Here is a 22,322-nt window from a genome sequence, read left to right on the forward strand (position 1 = left end):
AAAAAAAAAAAAAAAAAAAAATCAAAATTTGAAAAATACAGGTACTGTGGAAAAAGTCACTGGACTGGTTGCTGGGACCGTGGTGTGACCCTGAGCAATTCACATGGGCTTCAATTCCAGTGGGTAAAATTGAAGTGCTGGAGTGGGTGTTGAGGCTCAGAGAGGGTTACAGACATTTATGTCACATCTTACTTTTCACCATATCATACTGATTTTCTAAGTTAATTTTCTTTTTCTTTCAATTTTTCAACCCTGAATTACAATACTTCATCTTGGGAACTCTGAAAGTGTAAAAATGATACTGTATTAGACGTTGGAATCAATGTGAGATATCCATTCATAGGAATTTGCTTTTTGTCCATTGAAAGTTAGGAGCACTAAGTTCCTCATGGTTAGGACAGGGTCCCCAAAGCTCACCAGGTGTGGTCTGGCATCCCGATCTACCAGCTGGAGGTCTTCAACGCCCGCCATCGTTCTGTAATTCTTGATGTTCTGCTGCATTTCCATGTGCTCAGGGTTGGCCATGAAAAATGTGTGTGCTGCTTCCACTGCCTTTTCAAGCTGGTTAAGCTATAAAGAGAAAAAAAGAGGATCAAATGAAGGCAAATATTTCTAAACTGGGTTCAGTACCAGTCCAAGGTCTCACAGACAGAAAGTGTCAGGGCTGAGTTCTAGTTCACATTCACCCTACCCAGCCTCCACACTAAAGGGCAAGAGGTTAATAAGCAGTGCTCCTAAAATGATATGTGGGTATTTTGGCATTGGTGAAAATGGATAAATGTGCTTTGTTCCAAGTTTGTTTTCTTTTCCCTCTGTTCTAAGCCATCTGTGTTTTCTGGGAAATTGAATCTACATGCTTCTGTTTGTCTTATGATTGATCAAAATTAAAATCTGCCAATGCTGTGCCACCTCTAATTCACATTTTCAATATTTTTGTCTTTTATTTTCTCTTCTTTTCTTTTTGTTACTTTTGCCTTTAATCCTGACAATGGAAGAATAAACTGTGACTTTCTGAAGGATGAGATTAGGGATACCTCCCACTCCTCCAAATCTGTTTTCAGGCTTTAGAATGTGAAGAACACAAAGTTAAAAGGAATAAATTTTTCCAATCCAGAAGAGATGCTAAATACAGCACACAAAATGTTATACCACATTCCTTTGATTGAGAAATTGATTCCAAACTTACAAGTTGGATTCTCATTAATATAAAAGGAAGGATTTTTAATAAACTACAAAGACACTATAAATCTCCTCTTAAACCACTTAATAAGCTGCTCTCCATGTAACGTGCAATGATGCATTTTTTGGTAACAAAATGTAATTAAATTTACTTGATTTAATACATTTTGCCCTATGCTTTATTCATGGAGAATGTCTATAGACAGAACCTTTTGCCTCATTTCAGAAAAGTAAATATTCACACTAGTACTAGTCATTATCATGGTGAAAAACAAATTATGCTTGGTCTATTTTGAAGTATAAAGAAATAAAACTCACTGTTACTGAACAAATAAATATAAAATCATGGAAGGCATATAAGATTCAACTGATTAGCCTTCTGATAGTCTGGACACTCAAGTATTAGTAAGAAATAGAAAGTAGCAGTAGGTTCCTGAGTTCCCAGTCACTGCCTTCTCATGATGTATAAAGAATCTTATCCCTTACTACAGAAAACATAAACTGCCCTATTTTAAGATCTGATATCCTTAACTTTGTCTAATAATAGTAAAGCCTTCTCCTTTTCTTTTTAACTTGCATATTCTTAGCTACTGGCCTTCCTTCCATTAAATCTTGCCTGAAATCAGCTTTCCTTGCCACTTTTACCTTTGTTCTCCATTCTGTGGTTTCAGAATTATTTTTGCTGTCAAAATCATTAATTTTGAATTCCTGGTTTCTTCCTTAAATTTTCTCAATTTCTCATACACCAACACAGACAAATATGAGTTGTATGGATGTCTACATAGTGACAAGTATATAGCTATAGAGGAGAATGAATAGGTTCTAAATCGGGTAGGTGTCTACACTTACTGATCAAGTGAGCCTGGAAAAAGTCATTTAAACATTTGTGTCTTGGTTCTCCATTGAGAAACCGCCATACCACCACCTACTACATAGGATTTTGGAATGATTTAATTGTGTATTATATATAAATGTGCTTCAGAAATCACTAAAACCCTAAAAAAAAAGGATACAATTTATATAAGATCTATTCATTTCAAGAATCTGAATATACTCTCATTAATGCTGGGCATGTATAGTCTACAACTCCCACAGACACATAATTTATGAGGATATAGTGAGGTACTTGCGGTTGGTGGAAACTGCCTCCAGTTAAGGGCCAAACTATAAGTTCTGAACACAACACGTTACTACTGACACGCTCTAGTTTTATAACACCAGCCATTAACATTGAACGAAAATAGATAAATTTTTATAAATTTTGCACTTTCCTATCTTCATGTTTTGCTCAGACTGTTCCACTGACCTAGAGATCCTCTGACACTTGGATTTTCTTGTTGAAATCTAACATATCCTATAAGGCCAAGCTTAAATCTTGCCTTCTCTAAGAAATTTTTTCTCAACCCTAAAACTACAGTCAAGCACTGCAATATCATTGTATCCCTGTTCTTCTACTGGCACTTATCATACTCTGCCATATGTGGCACCTACCTAAGTATATTTGTTACTCCTAGTAGAACTTTCTGAGGATAGGGACCACATGACTTATTTATTTATTTATTTATTTTGCGGTACGTGGGCCTCTCACTGCTGTGGCCTCTCTGGCTGCGGAGCACAGGCTCCGGACGCACAGGCTCAGCGGCCATGGCTCACGGGCCCAGCCGCTCTGCGGCATGTGGGACCCCCCCGGACCGGGGCACAAACCTGCTTCCCCTGCATCGGCAGGCAGACTCTCAACCACTGTGCCACCAGGGAAGCCCACTTATTTATTTTTTTGTTTTCCATCTACTTTACATATATATGATGTCTACGATATGTCTAAGAAAAGAGAAAAATAAATTATAAGAAGCAAACATTTACACATAAATCAAAAGGTATATTACATGTGAGTGTGCTTCATAAGCTATAATAGACTAGAAGGATGTAAGTTTAATAACAACATCTCTAAAGTCATCATTCACACTGAGAGCTTCCAATACTGATTATCACTGATGAATGTGATTCAGTAGCTCTTGAAAACTGTTAGCCAACACTGACAAATTGGTTCCTTCTCTTAAATTTGACCACATTGTTTTTTTGCTTACTTGGTGCTTTCCCCATTTATAACCCAGTATTAAACATAATATCATGTTCCCCAATATAAATATAAAGAAGATTCCATGACTTAAGGTTAATCCATAAAACTTATTCATGAACTGGCTTTTAAATTAGTGTGAACCAGTTCAGGAAACTAGAATTGGCTGCCAGAGATTATATATAAAACAGGCCATCATTTTAACTGGAAGCTTGATATCTTTGCAGTCCATTTTTGAAATTAGATACACACATCTGAAGTGGTAGGAAAAGTCCAGGTGAACATGTGTGTGCTACATATAAGCCTGTAATATTAGATGGAGATTATTATAAGGCTGTATAAGTACTAGGTTTCAGCTAAGGAAGGATCTACCTGCTACTCCATTGAAACAAACAAGAAGCTAACTGCCTTTAAAGGTTTCAAGCTGGGGCTTCCCTGGTGGTGTGGTGGTTGAGAGTCCGCCTGCCGATGCAGGGGACATGGGTTCGTGCCCCAGTCCGGGAAGATCCCACATGCCACGGAGTGGCTGGGCCCGTGAGCCATGGCCGCTGAGCCTGCACGTCCGGAGCCTGTGCTCCGCAGCGGGAGAGGCCACAACAGTGAGAGGCTTGCATACCGCAAAAAAAAAAAAAAAAAAAAAAAAAGGCTTCAAACTGGATTTCCTTTAAGACCAGACCAAATTAAAACATATCACAGGAGAAGGTAACTCTAATGTGAGGGTAACTCTATGCATTAGAAAAGTAAATTGTAAAATAAAGAACAACTGAGGAAAGGGGAATGATTCAACAAGATGGTATCATGCTTTGGGGGAGCTTGCTGCTCTACCGAGTAAGAAATGCCTTCAACAAGCACTGGTTCATTTCATCTCAGGCTGTGAAGAACTAAGGCAAAAATTTTCTCCTGCCAGCCATGCTGCATGAAAAAAGGCTGATTAAATCAACACCCTGCTGATGTTTGGAAGTTACTCAGTCAACTGGTGAGTGAACCAGACTCTACTGACACACAAATGGTTTTCCATAATGAATAATAAAGGAGCATTTCAAAAATGTACATTGACTACTTAAAAACTGTCAATAGGTATCCATTGACCACAGAGGTGATTCCAGAAACTATGTACCACGACATTCAGGAAACTGTAGGATTTGACCCCTGCCCTATCTTTCTAGCATAACTTCCTCCTATTTACCACTATGCAAACTTTTCCCAGGAAAGTTCTAGAAAAACTTCTAGAAGTTTTATAATTTACCATCGCCCATTCAAGAAAACACAGGCTCAGTACTCCAGCCATACCAAATTATTTATTTCACTCATTCATTTATTCAACAAATATTTATTTTGCATTAAATCCATGCCAGGCACTGTGAAAGTCTGAAAGTCGATGAGAATAGCTACATGGCCAAAACAGACAAAAACCCTGCTTTCCAGGTGTTTACAGTCTCTTCCAAGGGGACAAACCTCAAGTAAATAAATCATTAATGAAAATAAGTTTAGATTGCACTAAGTGCTATGAAGAAATAAATGAACAAACAATACAGTAAGAGCTGGCTGGGCTGGGTGAAAGCAGGACTCCTTTAGATAAATTAGTCAAGTAAGGTCTCTGCAATGTGATTTTTGAGCTGAGACTTAAATGTTGAAATCCAGTCATGAACAGAAGAGGAGGAAGAGTGTTCCAGGCAAAAGAAAGTCAAGCAAAAAGGCCCTGAAATGGAAAAAGTTTGACATGTTTTAAAAGCAGAGTAGAAACTAAGAAGAGAGATTTGAGAAGTTGGATAACAATCACTTGTGTGCTACAGTAAAGAGTTTGAACATTATTCTAAGTGCAAGAGGAAATCATTAAAGAATTTTAATTACCTGATACATATTTTCAAATGATAATTCAGACTGCTGTGTGGAGAACAGATCTTTGGTAGCAGGCAGGAGAACACTGCAGTAATCCAGGTCAGAGGTAATGCTTTTACATCACAAAATAAAAATGGGACAGCATAGGTTTGCCCCCTATTTTTCACCCCTCCCTCTTCCATTCCTTTCTCTTCCTTTCCATTTTTGCCCATCCTTGCCATAGCAAAGTTTCTCAATTCCGAAGGCGGACACATAGCCCAAAAGGAAACAATTCTAAAATTTCCAAATTTATTTTAGGAAAGATATACAAGTTCCCTCTCTTCTGAATTAGTATAAATATGAAGCTCAAATATTTTGAGTATGAGTTTAGAACAGCTTGTAAGACATGTGCAAGAACGGAAAGGGACTAATTCTAAAACACATTAAAACATGTAAAGAACACTGCATCCATATGGAAACATATGTATATGTATAACTGATTCACTTTGTTATAAAGCAGAAACTAACACACCATTGTAAAGCAATTATACTCCAATAAAGATGTTAAAAAAAAAGAACACTGCGTCCTTTTGAAAGAGAATATTTAAGATCACATTCCATTTTCTGAAGGCTTTTATACAACCAGTATAAAACATCAAGGCTGAAATAAGTAATTTCCATTCTTGTACTCAAACGACTTTTTCAATAAGGAAAGGAATTCTTTCTCTACTTTCCCTACCCTAACTTTGGGAATTCATCCAATATCATGCATTTTAGTTTCATGCAGTGCTATATTTTTGCCTTGGCTCTTTACTTAAATTTCACAATATAACAACTTTAAAGAATTTTTAACCCCATATGAAGTTTCTTACCAACTGCCAAACATGTAAATAGACAGTGAAGACATCCTGTTTCTAAGCCACAGCAGAATTTTTAAGTTCTGATTAGCAACATAATCACACTAGATGCAGGGGGAAGGAAGTCATCAGATTACAGCATGTACATCAGCCTGAACACTAAAAATTCATGGGCTAAAAACTTTCTTTTATGAAGCAGGAGGACTATTTTTATTAATGGTGATACCCAATACCCAACATTTTTGTAGATACTTCAGCTCTTGCTAATGTCTCCAAATTTACCTCAAATTTTTGTCAACCCTAAGTTAATTTTCCTTCACAGAACCACATCAGTAAATAAATAAATAAACTTCAAATAACTGAACAACATATTGAAAGAATACTGTTGGGAATTTCCTGGCAGTCCAGTGATTAGGACTCTGTGCTTTCACTGCCAGTGGTTAGGACTCCGTGCTTTCACTGCCGAGGGCCCAGGTTCAATCTCTGTTTGGGGGATTAAGAGCCTGCAAGCCATGGCACGGCCAAAAAAAAAAGAGAATACTGTTAAAATAAAGACCCATCCAATTTTGAAACAAAATTTGGAAACAGTTTGTTTGAACTACTGAATTAAACTAAATCCTACAAATTACAGTGTTCCAAATGTAATGACCAGGCTTTTTCATGAGAATTCAATCTTAGGAAATTCCTAAACATTTCCATATAATGGAGTCAGATTTTTAGAGAGTCCAAAAATAGCCATATGAAAAATAACTTTTCCTTCTTATGCCATAACTTCTGGCGATGTTACCGTCCTTTATGTTGTTAATATAATTTGCAAAAAGCCCCATATATTGAGCTCTTTTCATAATTCAGTTATAGTAAATAATTGGTTGATTTTCCTGATTAATTTATAAAATTAATTTCACCAGACATTGAGGACTACATGATAGACTGTGTTGTCCTTTTCATCTTGACTACAAGGAAGCTCAGAACTAAACTGTATTTTCATTTACTGTAACTGTATCATGCTGGTTTATAGTATATCAAAGTGAAGCTAGTATATTTCCATTTTTTTCTTTGAGTTTTTTTGTTTTTGCTCCCATTTCAAAAATCTAATTATACAAATAATTGCTTTCACAAGGTAACTCAAAGTTCTTTTGGATACAGAAAATGTGCAATTTACTCAAAAGATAAACCTCTGTAGTAAAGGAAATTTCTAGTAATTAAATTCTTTCCTACATGGCAAGGGAGAAAATTTAGAATTTTTTAGCTTTAAAGAACACATAGGGCTTCACTGGTGGCGCAGTGGTTGAGAGTCTGCCTGCCGATGCAGGAGACACGGGTTCGTGCCCCGGTCCAGGAAGATCCCACATGCCGCGGAGCGGCTGGGCCCATGAGCCATGGCCGCTGAGCCTGCGCGTCCGGAGCCTGTGCTCCACAGCGGGAGAGGCCACAACAGTGAGAGGACCGTGTACCGCAAAAAAAAAAAAAAAAAAAAAAGAACACATAGTAATTCACACATTAGTTGTTCATGCTAAATGAAGAAAATTAACTTATCTTTGCATTTACAGAATGTTAGTCTAAAGTGTAGTCATGGTTATAAGTAAATATTTGTAGCTTTCAAAATGCTATTTGGTAAGGATTAGATGAGAAATGACATATTTAAAGAGTAACATTTTCTCTGTGGAGTAAGCTGGAAAGGAAACACATCTTTTTAAAGCACTCTCTTTTGCCAACTGTTTGTATCCTTTTCTTCAATTACTTACTGTCCTGAGCCTGAATAATAGACTCCCGTTTTTTCTAAACGCTCTAAGTTTTAATCTGATGTTTACAACTGAACGTTAAACACTGATGGTGCCTTGCCACCGTCAAATGAGTTTACCCGTATGAACTCAGTGGAACGACAGATTCTATCAGTTAAGCTTTCAGGAAGATTTCTTATCTAAAGAAAAACCATATCTCAGGGTAACAAAAACACTAAAGTGAAGGAGCAAAACTTTTAAACGTGCTACTTCATATTAGAGACTATTTAAAACAAAAAGTCCTTGAGTTTTTGAGAAGAAAAAAAAAAACAGGGAACTCAAAGTATTAGCCAAAAAATATGTGTGTGCTTAATTGGACACAGTCCCTCAGGCTGTCTGTGTATTGTCTAAGTCCTAACAAGAGAACAGAAAAGACTTGGATGGCTGCCGGGTAAGGAGAGAGTACTATCTCAGTGATGGAATGTGAGCAAGTCATATCTGCCACGGATCAAATGAAATTAGTGTACAGTTTATTGGTATGTTACTGTTATTTTTGGTTTTAAACATTAGGACAGGGTAAGACTGAACAACTGGGAAGGCATCTTAACCTCTGTGGTATTGTCCAGAAGTCTCCCTTGAGGTGTCAGAGAATGACTAACGTTACCGAAAAGAAAGTTTAGGCGAAGACCTCTCTGACCTTTGTTTCCTGCTACTGTTTTTCGAAACACAGCTTTCATCCTCTTTAAAAATGTCTTTGGAAGGTGGCTGTCACTCATTTCATGTTCAGTTTTGCCAACATCCCATGACTGTTCCAGTAATCATCACTTTAACATGTAAAGAATCTTATTTGTGTCTGATTTTGAAAAATAAATAAATAGAAGTCCAATGTCCCTCTTTATGATCTCAGAATTGTACTCTCCTTTGTGACCGCCATATCATGTGAGCATAATTTTGTTTGTGAGCTTGTTAACAAGAATTTACACCCATATACTGTTGTGTAGATTGCAAAGCACTTTACAATACTACTAATAAGAATTAAAATAATAAAAATGATCATTTATTGAGTGTATACACAATCCTTATTACAAAATTCTTCAAGAAGTTGGAAGATGAACCCCTATACCTCACCCCGGGCCCAGTGCAAAAGTAGTTGATCATTATTTACAAGAGCACATAATAATACAAACAATGAGCTACGGCACCATGGGGAAGCTAGTGCTGGCACAGACTGAGTGGCCCTTAATGAACCTGATGGTATGAAAACAAAGTTTGTTGTTCTAACTGTTCACGCATGCTTAGCTTCTGCCTGGCTTTCATTATGACAAATGGAGATGAATGTTGTCTATCCCTAGTGACCCATTAAAAAGTTCTAGCTGGCCATCACTTTGCTAGAGCCAACAGCCTAATTGCTCACTACCAGAGTTGTATCTCCTCAGCGATCAGCAGCCAGATCACATTCTTCACACCAAGCTGTACAAAGGTGCAATCATTTGAATTTATTGTCAAATACAATTGCAAAACGGCAAATAAACTAGATTGGGGCTTTCTGCTTCTAAGATACCCTTTAAAAATCAGCAGCGAAAAAGCTTAATATAGATCTGGCACTGATTTTTCTGCTCTTGAGAATATAAAAAGCTTTTCAAAACTTTTTTGTACATCAGCCACATTGTTTTGTGAAATAACAAAGTGATGGGTATAAAATGCTCGTCATAGGTGAGAAGGAGCGGAAGAACCGAGGACTGAGAAACAAAGTTTGGGTTTAGTTCCTGTTTCTTTCATAAGCACCCACGTTTCCTGAGCGCAGGACAGATGAAGGAATATGTGTCAGGGAAAAGAAGTAACACACTGGGCTTTGCCTTCTTAAAAATTGTAACAGTCCTAGGATAACGCTGGAGATAGCTTGCCAAAATTGATGTTTTGGGGAGGGGCTTTAGGGTTTAGTGAGCATATAGAAAAATGCTATCATTACTATTTCTACCATCTTCTTTTCATTTTGGTCTCCCTTCCATTTTGTGTTTATGAAACAAATTTAACATTCCACCCAAACCATTCCACTGTGAGAAATATAAGAAAAGCAAGCAAGCAAATCAAACGCTTTCCCACTTGTACCTTTTTGGTATAAATATGCCACATTCCTCTATGAAATATAAACTTTCTCTTGCTCTTATAAGGGTGGGGAGATTTACTTCAAAAAGTATTTCAAAACCTTCACTTCAGCTCATGTAAAAGAAAGCACCATGGCTGCAAGCCAAAAGGAGTTTCACTCCAAAGACCCCTCTTGAAGGGGACTTCAAGAAGAAACTAAGGTCCTTTCAGGTATTTAACCCATCAGGATGACTAATTGGTACTCTTAACCTGACAGGCTGCAGGATCTTATTAAAGAGGTGAGGTTTTTTTTTTGTTTTTTGTTTTTGTTTTTTGTTTTTTGTTTTTTGCGGTACGCGGGCCTCTCACTGTTGTGGCCTCTCCCGCTGCGGAGCACAGGCTCTGGACGCACAGGCTCAGCGGCCATGGCTCATGGGCCCAGCCGCTCCACGGCACGTGGGATCCTCACGGACCGGGGCACGAACCCGCGTCCCCTTCATCGGCAGGCGGACTCTCAACCACTGTGCCACCAGGGAAGCCCAAAGAGGTGGTTTTGATGATAGAGTTCTTTCAATGTTTCCTAAGCTCCTCTGACATCACACCTGTACTTTGTGAAACATTCAGCCACAGCAATAACCTTAGGCTGTATTGTAAATTAAATATCCCTGCCATATACACAGGTTAAATATAAACCCAAACATTTCCTCAATACCTCGGTCAATAGACTGTATTGGAAAGAAGTTCCAGTCCACCTGAATTTCTGAGGAGGTTAAAGCTGGGAGAAAATCTGCTTACTTACTGAACATTTTTCTGTTACTTTGGTGGAACTTGCTTCTGAAAATTAACTTCCATTAACCAAGATAACCAGGGCTAGAAAGGCCCTTTAAATCATAAAGTACTAGTGCTTCACTTTACAGTGGATAAAACATCCGCATAGAAAATCAGTGGCAAGGCTATGGTTAGAATCTACATCTTTTCTTAAAACATTCACAAACATGTATTTGGGATTTTAATCCCTGTGATTTCAAAGTAGAGGTGAGTTCATGCATATCTGGTTCATGTAACAAGTGTTTCCTGCTCACCTCTGCCATAGAAAGAACTGTGATAGATGTTCTCTGAGGATATAAAATATTTACAATATAGTTCTTGACCTTTTATTAAATACAGTCCAACAGGGCAAGGAGACTTACCCGACTATTAATATCAAGAACAAAGTCTGTACAGGATTAGAGGGCAGAGTGAGTTACAGTCAACACGGTGCTATTGAAATTGAGAGAAATTTGAAACCACAGGAACCTGGAAGGTACAGGAAAGGCCTCATCGAGAACTGAGGACTGAGACTGGATCTTGAAGAATAGAAAACATGTGGATGTCTCAGATGCAGAATAAGGTGAGCAGGAAGAAATAGGAATGACTCAGATGTTTTTATAGAATAGTAATTTGGCTGAACTGGCTCATGTGGAAGGACTAGATTGCAGAGTAATGGAAAGCAAGGTTGAATGCAGCTGGAATTTGGGGACCTTTGAACACTAAACTGAGGTGTTTTGACTTTTATTTTTGGAAAAAGAGACTCAGATATATCTATGTGTGCATGTATGTGAGTGTAGTTATGAAAATCACCCCTGTCTCATTTCAAAAATAATTCAAAAAATAAAAATTACAATATTTGAGGTAAGTATAAAAATGTTTTTCTTAAGACTTAATTAATTTATTTATTTTTGGAGCAATTTTAGGTTCAGAGCGAGATTGAGAAGAAAAACAGAGATTTCCAATATACCCCCACGTTGCCAAACAGGCATAACCTCTCCCGTTATCAACGTCCCTAATCACAGTGGTACATTTGTTACAACTGAGGAACCTACATCAACACACCATAATCACCCAAAGACCATAGCAATCACTACTGCTAGTATGCATTCTATGGGTTTAGAGAAATGTATAATGACAAGTATATATCATTATAGTATCATACAGAGCATTTTCATGGCCTAAAAATCCTCTGTTCTCCATCTATTCATCACCCCCACCCCAACTCCTGACAACTACTGATCTTTTTACTGTCTCCATAGCTTTGCCTTTTCCAGAATGTTATATAGTTATAATCACAGTATTGTGACTTTTCAGATTGGCTTCTTTCACTTAGTGATGTGCATTTGAGGTTTCTCTGTCTTTTCACTTGATAGCTCATTTCTTTTTAGCATTGAGTAATATTCCACTGTCTGATGTACCACAGTTTATTTATTTATTCACCTACAGTATGAATAAATACTGTAGGTATGTCAGTATTTATGAGCAGTATGTCATGGCTGTTTCCAAGTTTTGCAAATTATGAATAAAGCTGCTATAAACATCTGGGTGCAGATTATTGTGCTAACATGTTTTCAACTCCTTTAGAGAAATACCAAGGAATGATATTGCTGGATGGTGTAGTAAGAGCAGTTTAGTTTTGTAAGAAACTGCTATTCTGTCTTCTGGAATGGCCTCACCATTTTGCATTCCCATCAGCAATGAATGAGAGTTCTTATTGCTCCACATCCTTGCCAGCATTTGATGTTGTCAGTGTTCTGGATATTGGTCTCATAGTTGTGTAGTATTATTTCATTTTTGCTTTAATTTGCATTTCCCTGATGGAATACGATGCAGAGGATTTTTTCATATGCTTATTTACGATCTGTATATCTTCATTAGTGAGGTGTCTGTTAAGGTCTTTACTCATTTTTAAATTGGGTTGTTGGTTTTCTTATTTTTGAGTTTTAAGAGTTTTTTGTATACTTTGGGTAACAATTCTTTATCTCAAATGTGCCTTTTGCCAATATATTTTCCCTAGTCTGTTGCTTGTCTTCTAATTCTCTTCACATTGTCTTTTGTAGAACAGAAGCTTTTAATTTTAATTAAGCCCATCTTATCAGTTATTCCATTTATGGATGGTGCCTTTGGTGTTGTATCCAAAAAGCGACTGCCATATCCAAAATCATCTATGTTATCTTCTAGAATTTTTATATTTGTGCAGTTTAATCAATTTTTAGTTAATTTTTGTGAAGGACATAATTTTTTATGTAGATTCCTTTTTTCTTTTGTTTTTTTGTTTTTTTTTTGCATGTGACTATCCAGTTGTTCCAGCTCCATTTTGAAAAGACTGTCTTTGCTCCCTTGTATTGCCTTCACTCCTTTGTCAAAGATCAGTGAATATATTTATATGGGTCTATTTCTGGGCTCTTTACTCTGTTCCATTGATCTATATGTCTGTTTTTGTGCCAGTACCATACCGTTTTGGTTGCTTTAGATTTGTAGTATAATTTCAAGCTCAGAAACATTTGTTTTGTTTTGTTTTGTTTGGTACCTTTCTCAAGATTGCTTTGGCTTTTTGGTGTCTTTTGTGGTTCCATACAAATTTTAGGAGTATTTGCTCTAGTTCTGTAAAAATCGCCCTTGATATTTTGATAGGCAGTGTATAAAACCAGAGATCAACTACAAGAACAAAACTGAAAAAAAAAAGAAAAAAAGGAAACTAAATAACACGCTACTAAACACAAAATAGGATGATGAAGAATTCAAAGAAGAAATAAAAAAATACTTTGAGACAAATGAAAATGGAATCACAGCTGTCCAAAACCTATAGGATGCAGCAAAAGCAGTTCAAAGAGGGAAGATTGTAGTCATACAGTCCTCTCTCAAGAAACAAGAAAAATCTCAGATAAACAATCTAAATGTACATTTAAAGGAATTAGAAAAAGAAGGACGAGTAAAGACCAAATTTAGTAGAAAGAAGGATATCATAAAGATCAGAGCAGAAATAAATAAAATAGACAAAAAAAAAAAACCAGAAAAGATCGGTGAAACTAAGATTTGGTTCTTTGAAAATATAAACAAAATTGACAAATCTTTAGCCAGACTCATCAAGAGAAAAAAAAAAAAAAAGAGAGAGAGAGAGAGAGAGAGAGAGAGAGAAAGAGCCCAAAGAAATAAAATTAGAAATAAAATTAGAAATAAAAGAGGAGAAATTACAATGAATGCCACAGATATACAAAGGATCATAAGAGAATACTACAAACAATCATATGCCCATAAATAATAAAACTTAGAAGAAATGGGTAACTTCCATTGTATGTAGAAACATACAATCATCCAAGACTGAATTATGAATAAATAAAAAATGTGAATAGCCTGATTTGCTAGTAATGAAATTAAAAAGTAATTTTAAAAACTCCTCCCCCAAAAAAGTCCAGGTCCAGAGGGCTTCACAGGTGAATTCTACCAAACATTTAAAAAGAAGTTAATACCTATCTTTCTCAAATGATTCTAAAAAATTGAAGAGGAAGAAACACTTCCAAACTCATTTTGTGAGGGCAGCATTACCCAAATACCAAAACCAGACAAAGACACCACAAAAAAAGAAAATTACAGGCCACTATCCCTGGTGAACATAGACGTAAAAATCCACAACAAAATATTAGTAAAGCAAATTTAACAGACATTAAAAGAATTATACACTATGGATCAAGTAGGATTTATTCCAGGGATGTAAGCGTGGTTTAACATCCATAAATCAATCAATCTGATACACCACGTTAATAAAATGAAGAATAAAAATCATATGATTACCTCAACAGATGCAGAAAAAGCCTGTGACAAAATTCAACATCTATTTATGATAAAAGTTCTCAAGAAAGCAGGCATAGAGGGAATGTACCTCAACATAATAAAGGCCATTTATGACAAACTCACAGCTAACATCATACTCAACCCTGAAAAGCTGAAAGCTTTTCCTCTAAGATCAGGAATAAGACAAGCATTTCCACTCACCACTTTTATTCAACACAGTATTGGAAGTCCTCACCATAGCAATTAGAAATAAAGAAATAAAAGGCATCCAAATTGTAAAGGAAGAAGTAAAACTGTCACTATTCTCAGATGACATGATACTATATATAGGAAACCCAAAAGACTCCACCAAAAAAAAATTAGAACTAATAAATAAATTCATAAATTTGCAGATCCCTTCCTCCAGGTCAGTTAGTCTCTGATGTTACTACAGCAAGTTAGGTTCTGGTTAGCTAGTTTCTCCTGAGGGTAAGCCTTGTTAAGAAGAGCAAAGTTTCTCTGGTGTACTTCAAAATGGTTCCTTTTCCCCCTCCTTGCAGGAAGCACAAAGGGATTTTTCTCTAATATTTACTGTGAGAACCTGGTCGAGTTTCTAGAGGTAAATTTCACACTATTGAGTGTGCCTCTCTATGATTGGGTCCTCCACTGGAGTTTTTAACTCTCAGAATTGTCCATACTGAACCTAAAGCAATTTGTCAATTACAGTTTATGTTTTCCTACCCCTGCACTGGTCTCCTCAGTGGTTTCTCCTCATTAGTCTCTGCTTCATAAGCCAAGATGTATACATCTGTCTATCTCTCCAATCTTGGGAGCAGTGGTTTGCCCTATAGTCTCAACCTCTTTTATGGATCCTAGAATAGTTGTTGATTTTTCAGTCTGTTTAGCTCTTTACTTGTTGCTAGGATGGTATGGCAACATCCAAGTTCCTTATATGCAGAACCAGAAACCAGAAGTCTGAAATACATTTCATTTCTCAGCAGGGGGAAGAGTATAAGAATGGCACTACATAACCAACTTGATATTCTTTCTCTTGTGGAAAAGTTAGCCTGGTGTTTGTAGGATAAACTGGGAGTAAAGGGAGACTGGAGAAGAGGCAAAATTCCTGGAAACCATTGTAATTTTTTTCTCACATAAAGAAGAAGTAAGTTGACTGTCTTAGTCACCTTAGGCTGCCATAATGAAATACATTGAATGGGTGGCTTAAACAAGAGATATTTATTTTCTCACAGTTCTGGAGTCTGGATATCTGAGATCAGGGTGCCAGCATGGCCAGGCTTTGGTGAAAGTCCTCTTCCTGGTTTGCAGATGGTCACCTTCTCCTTCTGTCCCCATATGTAGTGGGCCGCTCTCTGGTATCTACTCTTATAAGGGCATTAATCTTATCATGAGTGCCCCACTCTCATTACCTCATCTAAACCTAATAACCTCCCAAAGCTCTCACCTCCAAATGCCATCACATTGGTAGTTAAAGATTCAACATATTAATTTTGGGGGAACACAATTCTGTCCACTGCATTAGTCAAAGGAAATGTAAAAATTAAGGACATCCTTAAAATTTCAAAGCCAGTCAGTTATGGAATATGATTGAAAGAGCAATGTAAATCAGTATTTTTAGGTGATTTCAAAATTTTGTCGTGGGTTGAAGAAAATAATCATTTCATTTTGAACTTGACTGTGTTTGATATAATGGGAGGAATGCAAAAGAATACATCTCCTTAGCAGTGAAGAATCTTGACTGGAGAACTGATCAATTAAGAGTTGGGCAAAGTCTTCACCTAAGGCACACTTGGGATCTTTGGTCCAGAGAAAGAGAAGACTTTCAAGGATGAAGCCATGATCAATTAGTATAAGTAACTCAGAGCAACCCAGAAGTGCAGGGAAAATGCCTTTGGGTCTGTGGTTAACCCTTATCTTGCTAAGAAGTGTATTCCCCTGGATGGTCACGAGAGTTATTATTTTTTAATGTTTTTATAGTTAATTAAGGACAAGATAAACTGTATTAAAATTAAATTTATATAGGGTAAGATTTTTAGAATCTTTAATATGCTACTATGATAGTTCATTTCTATAAATGGATTTTTTTTTCTACATTTTTCAAACTTTTTTGACCAAAGAACCATCCTTCCTTTTTCAGAGTGACTCAAGGAACTAATCAGCCTTCTGAGACTCTACTTTGTTGGTATGAATATAACAACCCACACTGTGGGTAAACTTCATTAACTGATGAAAGAATGGTTTAACTGTAAAATCATTACATAAGTGATCCCGGAATCCCAAAATGCAAATACTGAAATCGTCCTTAGACATCATTTGGTGTAAGACTCCCTCCTCGAATACTTATGTGAATAAGATAACTAAAATATAAAGTGAAAAATTGTTCTCAGGGTCACATAAATCCTGATAGAAATGCTAGATCCCACAACCTGGTCTTCTAATTCCAAAGTTAATGGTGTTTCACTACTTCAATGCATCTAAGACTAAGTGGCTAATCCTTTTTATTTAACAGGAAAATAAAGAATGTACCATTTTGGATAAGTACATATAAAAAAGTTACACCCAAAAATATATCCCTCCAAAAGACATAAAAGAATAGTTTTCTCCATGCCACCCAGAGTAAGCAAAATTAAAGTTAAAAAGTGGCTGCTAATGACTACAGAAGAGAACTATAGCATTGGGTTCAAATGAAGAGACTGGTTTGAATTGAACCACAGCCTAGAAAAATCATATCAATAGACTATAAAATTATATTCAGTGGTTAAAAAAACACCTCAGGGTTTCTGATTTTAACTTTGCACATACTGTGGGTTTACATTGGTTTCCTTCCCCTTAAAATGCTATGTTGTGGCAGAGTTTAGCAGCTACATGTTTGGTTTATACTAAGAAAAGATTGCCATTATGATCTTCCACATATGGAGTTCAATCCTCCCACTTTGTCTGCATAACATAAGGTTTGTATTTCTAGGGAAACTGAGGTTCAGGCCGCTCTACTTTGTCTTTCAGTTCAACCTGACCAACATTTAATGAGGGTCTTATGCTGGGTATTGGGTGGGTGGGGATGATAGGGAGGAATGTGAGTTAATTCCTGCTTTTTATTAGTAATCTGTGGGACGGGGTGGGAAATCAGACAAATACCTATAATTCAGGGTTGAGTATGATTAAGAGAAGAGAAGTAAAAACAAATACTGTAAGAATTCAAAGTAGGAAAAAGCACTTCTAAATAGGTGGATTTGGGTCTAGAAAGTCTTCACGGAAATCTTATTATGAATATGGCATTTGTAATGGAACCTGAAAGATGGATGGAATTTCAACAGACAGAGTCACCAGGAAGGGCATCTCACAATTGGTAAGACACCAATAAAAAGTGTTATCCATATGTAAGGATTAGCTTGTTGGAAGTATGAGTATTGAGAGTGGCTTATAATATGTAAGAACACTTAAAAAGTAGGTTGGGGACAAAGTGGTATGGGTTTGAAGCTAAGCACATATTGTATCACACTTGGGGGAACACTTGAAACTTTCAGAGCAAATGGAGTGACTTGAATCTTTTGAAACTCGCTTCCAGAAACATCTCAGTCTCATTGGAAAGGAGTAAGTCTAGGTTACTAGGTTATACTAGGTCAGTCTGTAGTGAGGCAGCTTAGATCAATCCCACTGAGCTCCAGGGGCCAGTGTACCCTACTCCATCCAGTCAGGTCTCAACCTGGCCTTTCATCCCTAGCATTATGGAACCAAGCCACATAATCACACTCTGAAAATTACAGCTGGTCAGGCATGCCAACAGAGTGCTAAACTGCCACATTTCCCATTGCTGGAAGACCCACTTTCTGTGAGTCTAAAGCCTCTTTAAGGCTTTCAAAGATTGAAAGCCTTTTAAAGACTCCACTGCAAGTCCAATTTTCAATCAGAAAGAAATCCCAGCCAAGTTATTAAAATGAACATAGCCTTCCATCTGGGAGTTGCCATCTCTGCTCTCTTTACCCAGAACATGTGGTCCTGCTACAAAATAATATAAGCAGGGTTCATTCTTTTCATTTGAAAACACCCCCATGAGGCACTAAAGGAATTCTCACTTGCTTCCTCTCAGAGACAGTGAGGCAGAGAGATTCTGTTACACTTTTATTAATCTTTGCCTCATGCCCCACGTGAGCAGACTGAAGTCTTATAGAAAAGGCTATATGAATTGCAATTATTAACCTTGTGCTTTCCTGTTCAGGAAGTGAAGATGTTGAAACCTATAAGAGTAAAAGGGAGAGGAATGGGATCCTAAATCCTACTTTTCCTACTCCAAGCTCTAGTGAAAAAGAAGCTCAGAGCAAATGTTCATATTCTTAAAGGGAAGAAAGTAAGTATGCATGTGAGTACTTAAGATAAACAACAGTCTCCTACCACTTATTTTACGAAGAAATTTAACATAACTAATCTCAAGTCATTATCATATGTAAGCTGGGCAGATATTAATGTCCCAATTTCACAGTGACAAAAATGAAGCTCAGAGAAGCTAAATAATAATAGTTACTACTATTATTGATGCCAGAGACGTGAAATAAATGTCTTATATGTATGACCACATGTTTATGAGCTGAATTGTATCCCCGAAGTCTCATAGGTGAATTTAGGTGAACTCTTACCCCAGGACCTAAGGATGTGACTGTATTTGGAGATAGGGCCTTTAAAGAGGTAATTAAGTTAAAATGAGGCCTTTCAGATTAGGCCTATCTGGCCCTAATCCAATCTGACTGGTGTTTTTATAAGAAAAAAAGATGAGGGCACAGAGAGAGACATCACTGGTGCATGGAGGAAAGGCCATGTGAAGACACAGGGAGAAGGTGACCACCTGCAAGCCAAGGGGAGAGGCCTCAGAAGAAACCATTCCTGCAGACACCTTGATCTTGAACTCCTAGTCTCCAGAACTGTGAGAAAATGAATGTCTGCTGTTTAAGCCCCACAGTCTGTGGTATTCTCTTATGCAAGCCTTAGCAAAGTAATATATAACATTTTTAAAATGAAAATAACAGTGAGGTAGGAATCAATAACTTCATTTACAATTGAGAAAACTAAAAAGCATAAGTATCTTAATCTGACTTTAAACCCAACGATGTCTTACACCAGAACTCATTTCACTGCTGTATTCTCCAAAGTGATAAGCTGATCAATGACAATGCTAACAACTAAATTAGGGGCATTGTAACTTTTAACTCAGTGTTCTTGCCATCAGAGTATCATGAAATTACTTTGGTAGGCCAGTTTTGACATTAAAACAGGGTGGGAAACAGGGTTAAGAAAAAAATAGAGTTCCAAATGAAAATTAAAATACCTGGTTTCCCTTATAATTTCTTAGGATAAGACCAAAATATTCAAGAGAAATGAATCTTTTCTTCTAGGCATTCTGGAATGGTACATCTGTTTTTATTTATGGTACTTAAACCTCCCATTCTGAAAAGGAGTTTGATCAAAACTCTTCATCTAAGCATCCTCTTTCACTTTATTGTAACCAAAAAGTTTTCCTAATGCAGAAAGCTCCCAAAGGGAAGATACTTTCCTGGTATTATTTTAATTAGCTGGTAAAGTTCCTGAAAAATGCTGAAAACTCATAATACCAGAGAACCAGACAGAGAAGTCTGCCTGGGAAATGTCATCACAGTTTTGTAAAGCAGAGTTTCTAAGACTCCATACTAACTCTGACATGATCAAATTAAAAGTGAAGTTTTTAACAATATGTATGGACTAAATCACAGCATAATTATTTGGTAGAGTATTATATGCTCACTGAGACTAATGAGCCATGCTAAGATGCTCATGATACATTTGAAAGAAAAAAGCAGACTGGATGAAACTATGAATAGTATGTACCCATTTTTGTAATATAAATTCATTAAAAAATTTTATACACCAGATGTTAATAGCAGCTGTGTTCAAGTGGAGTCAGGGAACTTAACTTAGGACTTAATAATTAATCTCTATTTTTCATCTTGTTTTCTAATTTTCAAAAACAAATATATGGTATAGCTGTGTTATGAAGAAACAGAAATGGAAGTCAAATGGGAAAGTAAGCAAAAGTCAAAGTTTATTATGATTTCCTGAAAAAAAGAAGTATACTAGTCAAAGAAGGACTTAATCTTGGAAGAAGCTCTTTTAATACCATCAGTGAATTTGATTTCTAGAATTTAAGTAAGACAAATGAAATTCTGAGAAGCTGTGCGTGTGTGTGTGTGTGTGTGTGTGTGTGCATGAACACTCCTGTGTGCATAAGGGCATCATATTTAAATGCACAAAGGCAAACAGCTGTGGGGAACTTTCTTGTGAACTCCTGTTCCCCTTAATCTATTTAACACACTGAAGCCAGAATAATCTTTCTAAAATGCAAGTCTGATCTTATCCCTCCCTGACTGAAACTTTCAAAGGCTCCCCCCTGGTCTGAGGATAAATTCATATTCCTTAAGTGACTCCCAAGCTCCTGCCTAACTGGTCCTTGTTTACTGGCCCAGACTTCCTTCTCACTGTTCTCTGTCGCTATCTCAGCTATGGTCCTGTTGGATTTTGTCTCAGTTCCATTTACTCTCTCCTCTCTGAATTTCTATGTTCTTTTTTTTTGAAAAAATGTCCTTCCAAATCTTTGCCTAATTATTTCTTACTCATCTTTAGTTGTTTTCTTAGACATCATTCCCTCATAGTGCCTCCCTCAAGGCATTACAATCATCCATTGACGTGCCTGAGTTCTCCATTGGTTCTCTTGGGGCAGAGTTCCGAAGATGTTGTTGTTTACAAGTATACAGAAAGTTATGAGGTTTTGCAAGTTAAAAAAATTGATGCAGGGCTTCTCTGGTGGCGCAGTGGTTGAGAGTCCACCTGCAATTCAGGGGACACGGGTTCGTGCCCCAGTCCAGGAAGATCCCACATGCCACAGAGTGGCTGGGCCCGTGAGCCATGGCCGCTGAGCCTGCGCATCCGGAGCCTGTGCTCCGCAACGGGAGAGGCCACAACAGTGAGAGGCCCGTGTACCAAAAAAAAAAAAAAAAAAAAAAAGATGTATCCATAGAAAAAATAGAACAATATTCTCTCTTAATTTGAAGGTATAGTCAACTCACAAGGAGCTCTGTCTCTATGTGGCTCTGATTGGCTATTACATTGCTGGTGATTAACCCTCCTTGGCACATCTTGGGTTTTCAGTAACTGGATGAAAGGCTGTTCATGTAGCTGTCCACTGATCAAACACTGGAGAGTTTTGCTTAATGTGTCAGTGTAGGCTAGCCACCAATTATACGTGATAGGCACACAGGACATGAGTGTGTCCATCGCAATGTATCAATATCAACATAGTAAGAGATGACAGCATTGTGAGAGCTACAAAAAGTAGATAAACAATAATCAGGTGGTGAATTAAGTCCAAAAAAGAGTGATGTGGTTATGCAGAACACTTAACTCAAAACTGGTGGCATTTATTCTATCCCCAAGTTTTTCAAATTATGGAAGATGATTAAAAACTATAGCACTCTCCTGATAACTGTTTTCTGAAAGGAATTTGGTTAAACTGGAACTAGTAAGTCATTCTTGAGCAATTTTTAAAGATAAAAATAAACTAATGATAATGATGAAGATCTGTTAGCAAACTGACTAACTAAAAGACATTTACTCATAGACTTCAGCCAGCTGCCTGATGACAGATTCATTGGTGGAAAGACAAGCAGGTCTGTCTTCTTGTCACATGGGATGGGGCAAGGGTGAAACATGTAAGAAGAGAAAAATATACAAATAAAACCTGTAAATTCTAAAGAGAAGACAGATTTTCCTTGTAAATATTTTCCCTTAGGATTTCTGACATCCTTTAGGGAAATGATGATTTTAACAACCCTGGCTTTGCATGCTGCTGGGTTTTCAAATATATTTTCCAGAACTGGAGGGTAAATGGAATGGTCTTGGCTGCCAAATGCTGATGGCTTCAAAATCCTCTATGAGAAAAGAAAATTGAGTCAATTAAATCATCACTTC

General features: G+C 37.0%; 1 protein-coding gene across 1 annotated transcript in view; it reads right to left on the minus strand.

The window, feature by feature from the left end:
• P3H2 (prolyl 3-hydroxylase 2) overlaps positions 1 to 22,322 on the minus strand; it is a 164,450-nt gene that overhangs the window by 49,590 nt on the left and 92,538 nt on the right. The window contains exon 2 of the mRNA XM_060099290.1: positions 418 to 570. Coding sequence (XP_059955273.1) covers positions 418 to 570 — 153 coding nt within the window. The remainder of the gene's footprint in view (positions 1 to 417; positions 571 to 22,322) is intronic.

Source organism: Mesoplodon densirostris, chromosome 5, assembly GCF_025265405.1.
Source record: "Mesoplodon densirostris isolate mMesDen1 chromosome 5, mMesDen1 primary haplotype, whole genome shotgun sequence".
Taxonomy (NCBI): Eukaryota; Metazoa; Chordata; class Mammalia; order Artiodactyla; family Ziphiidae; genus Mesoplodon; species Mesoplodon densirostris.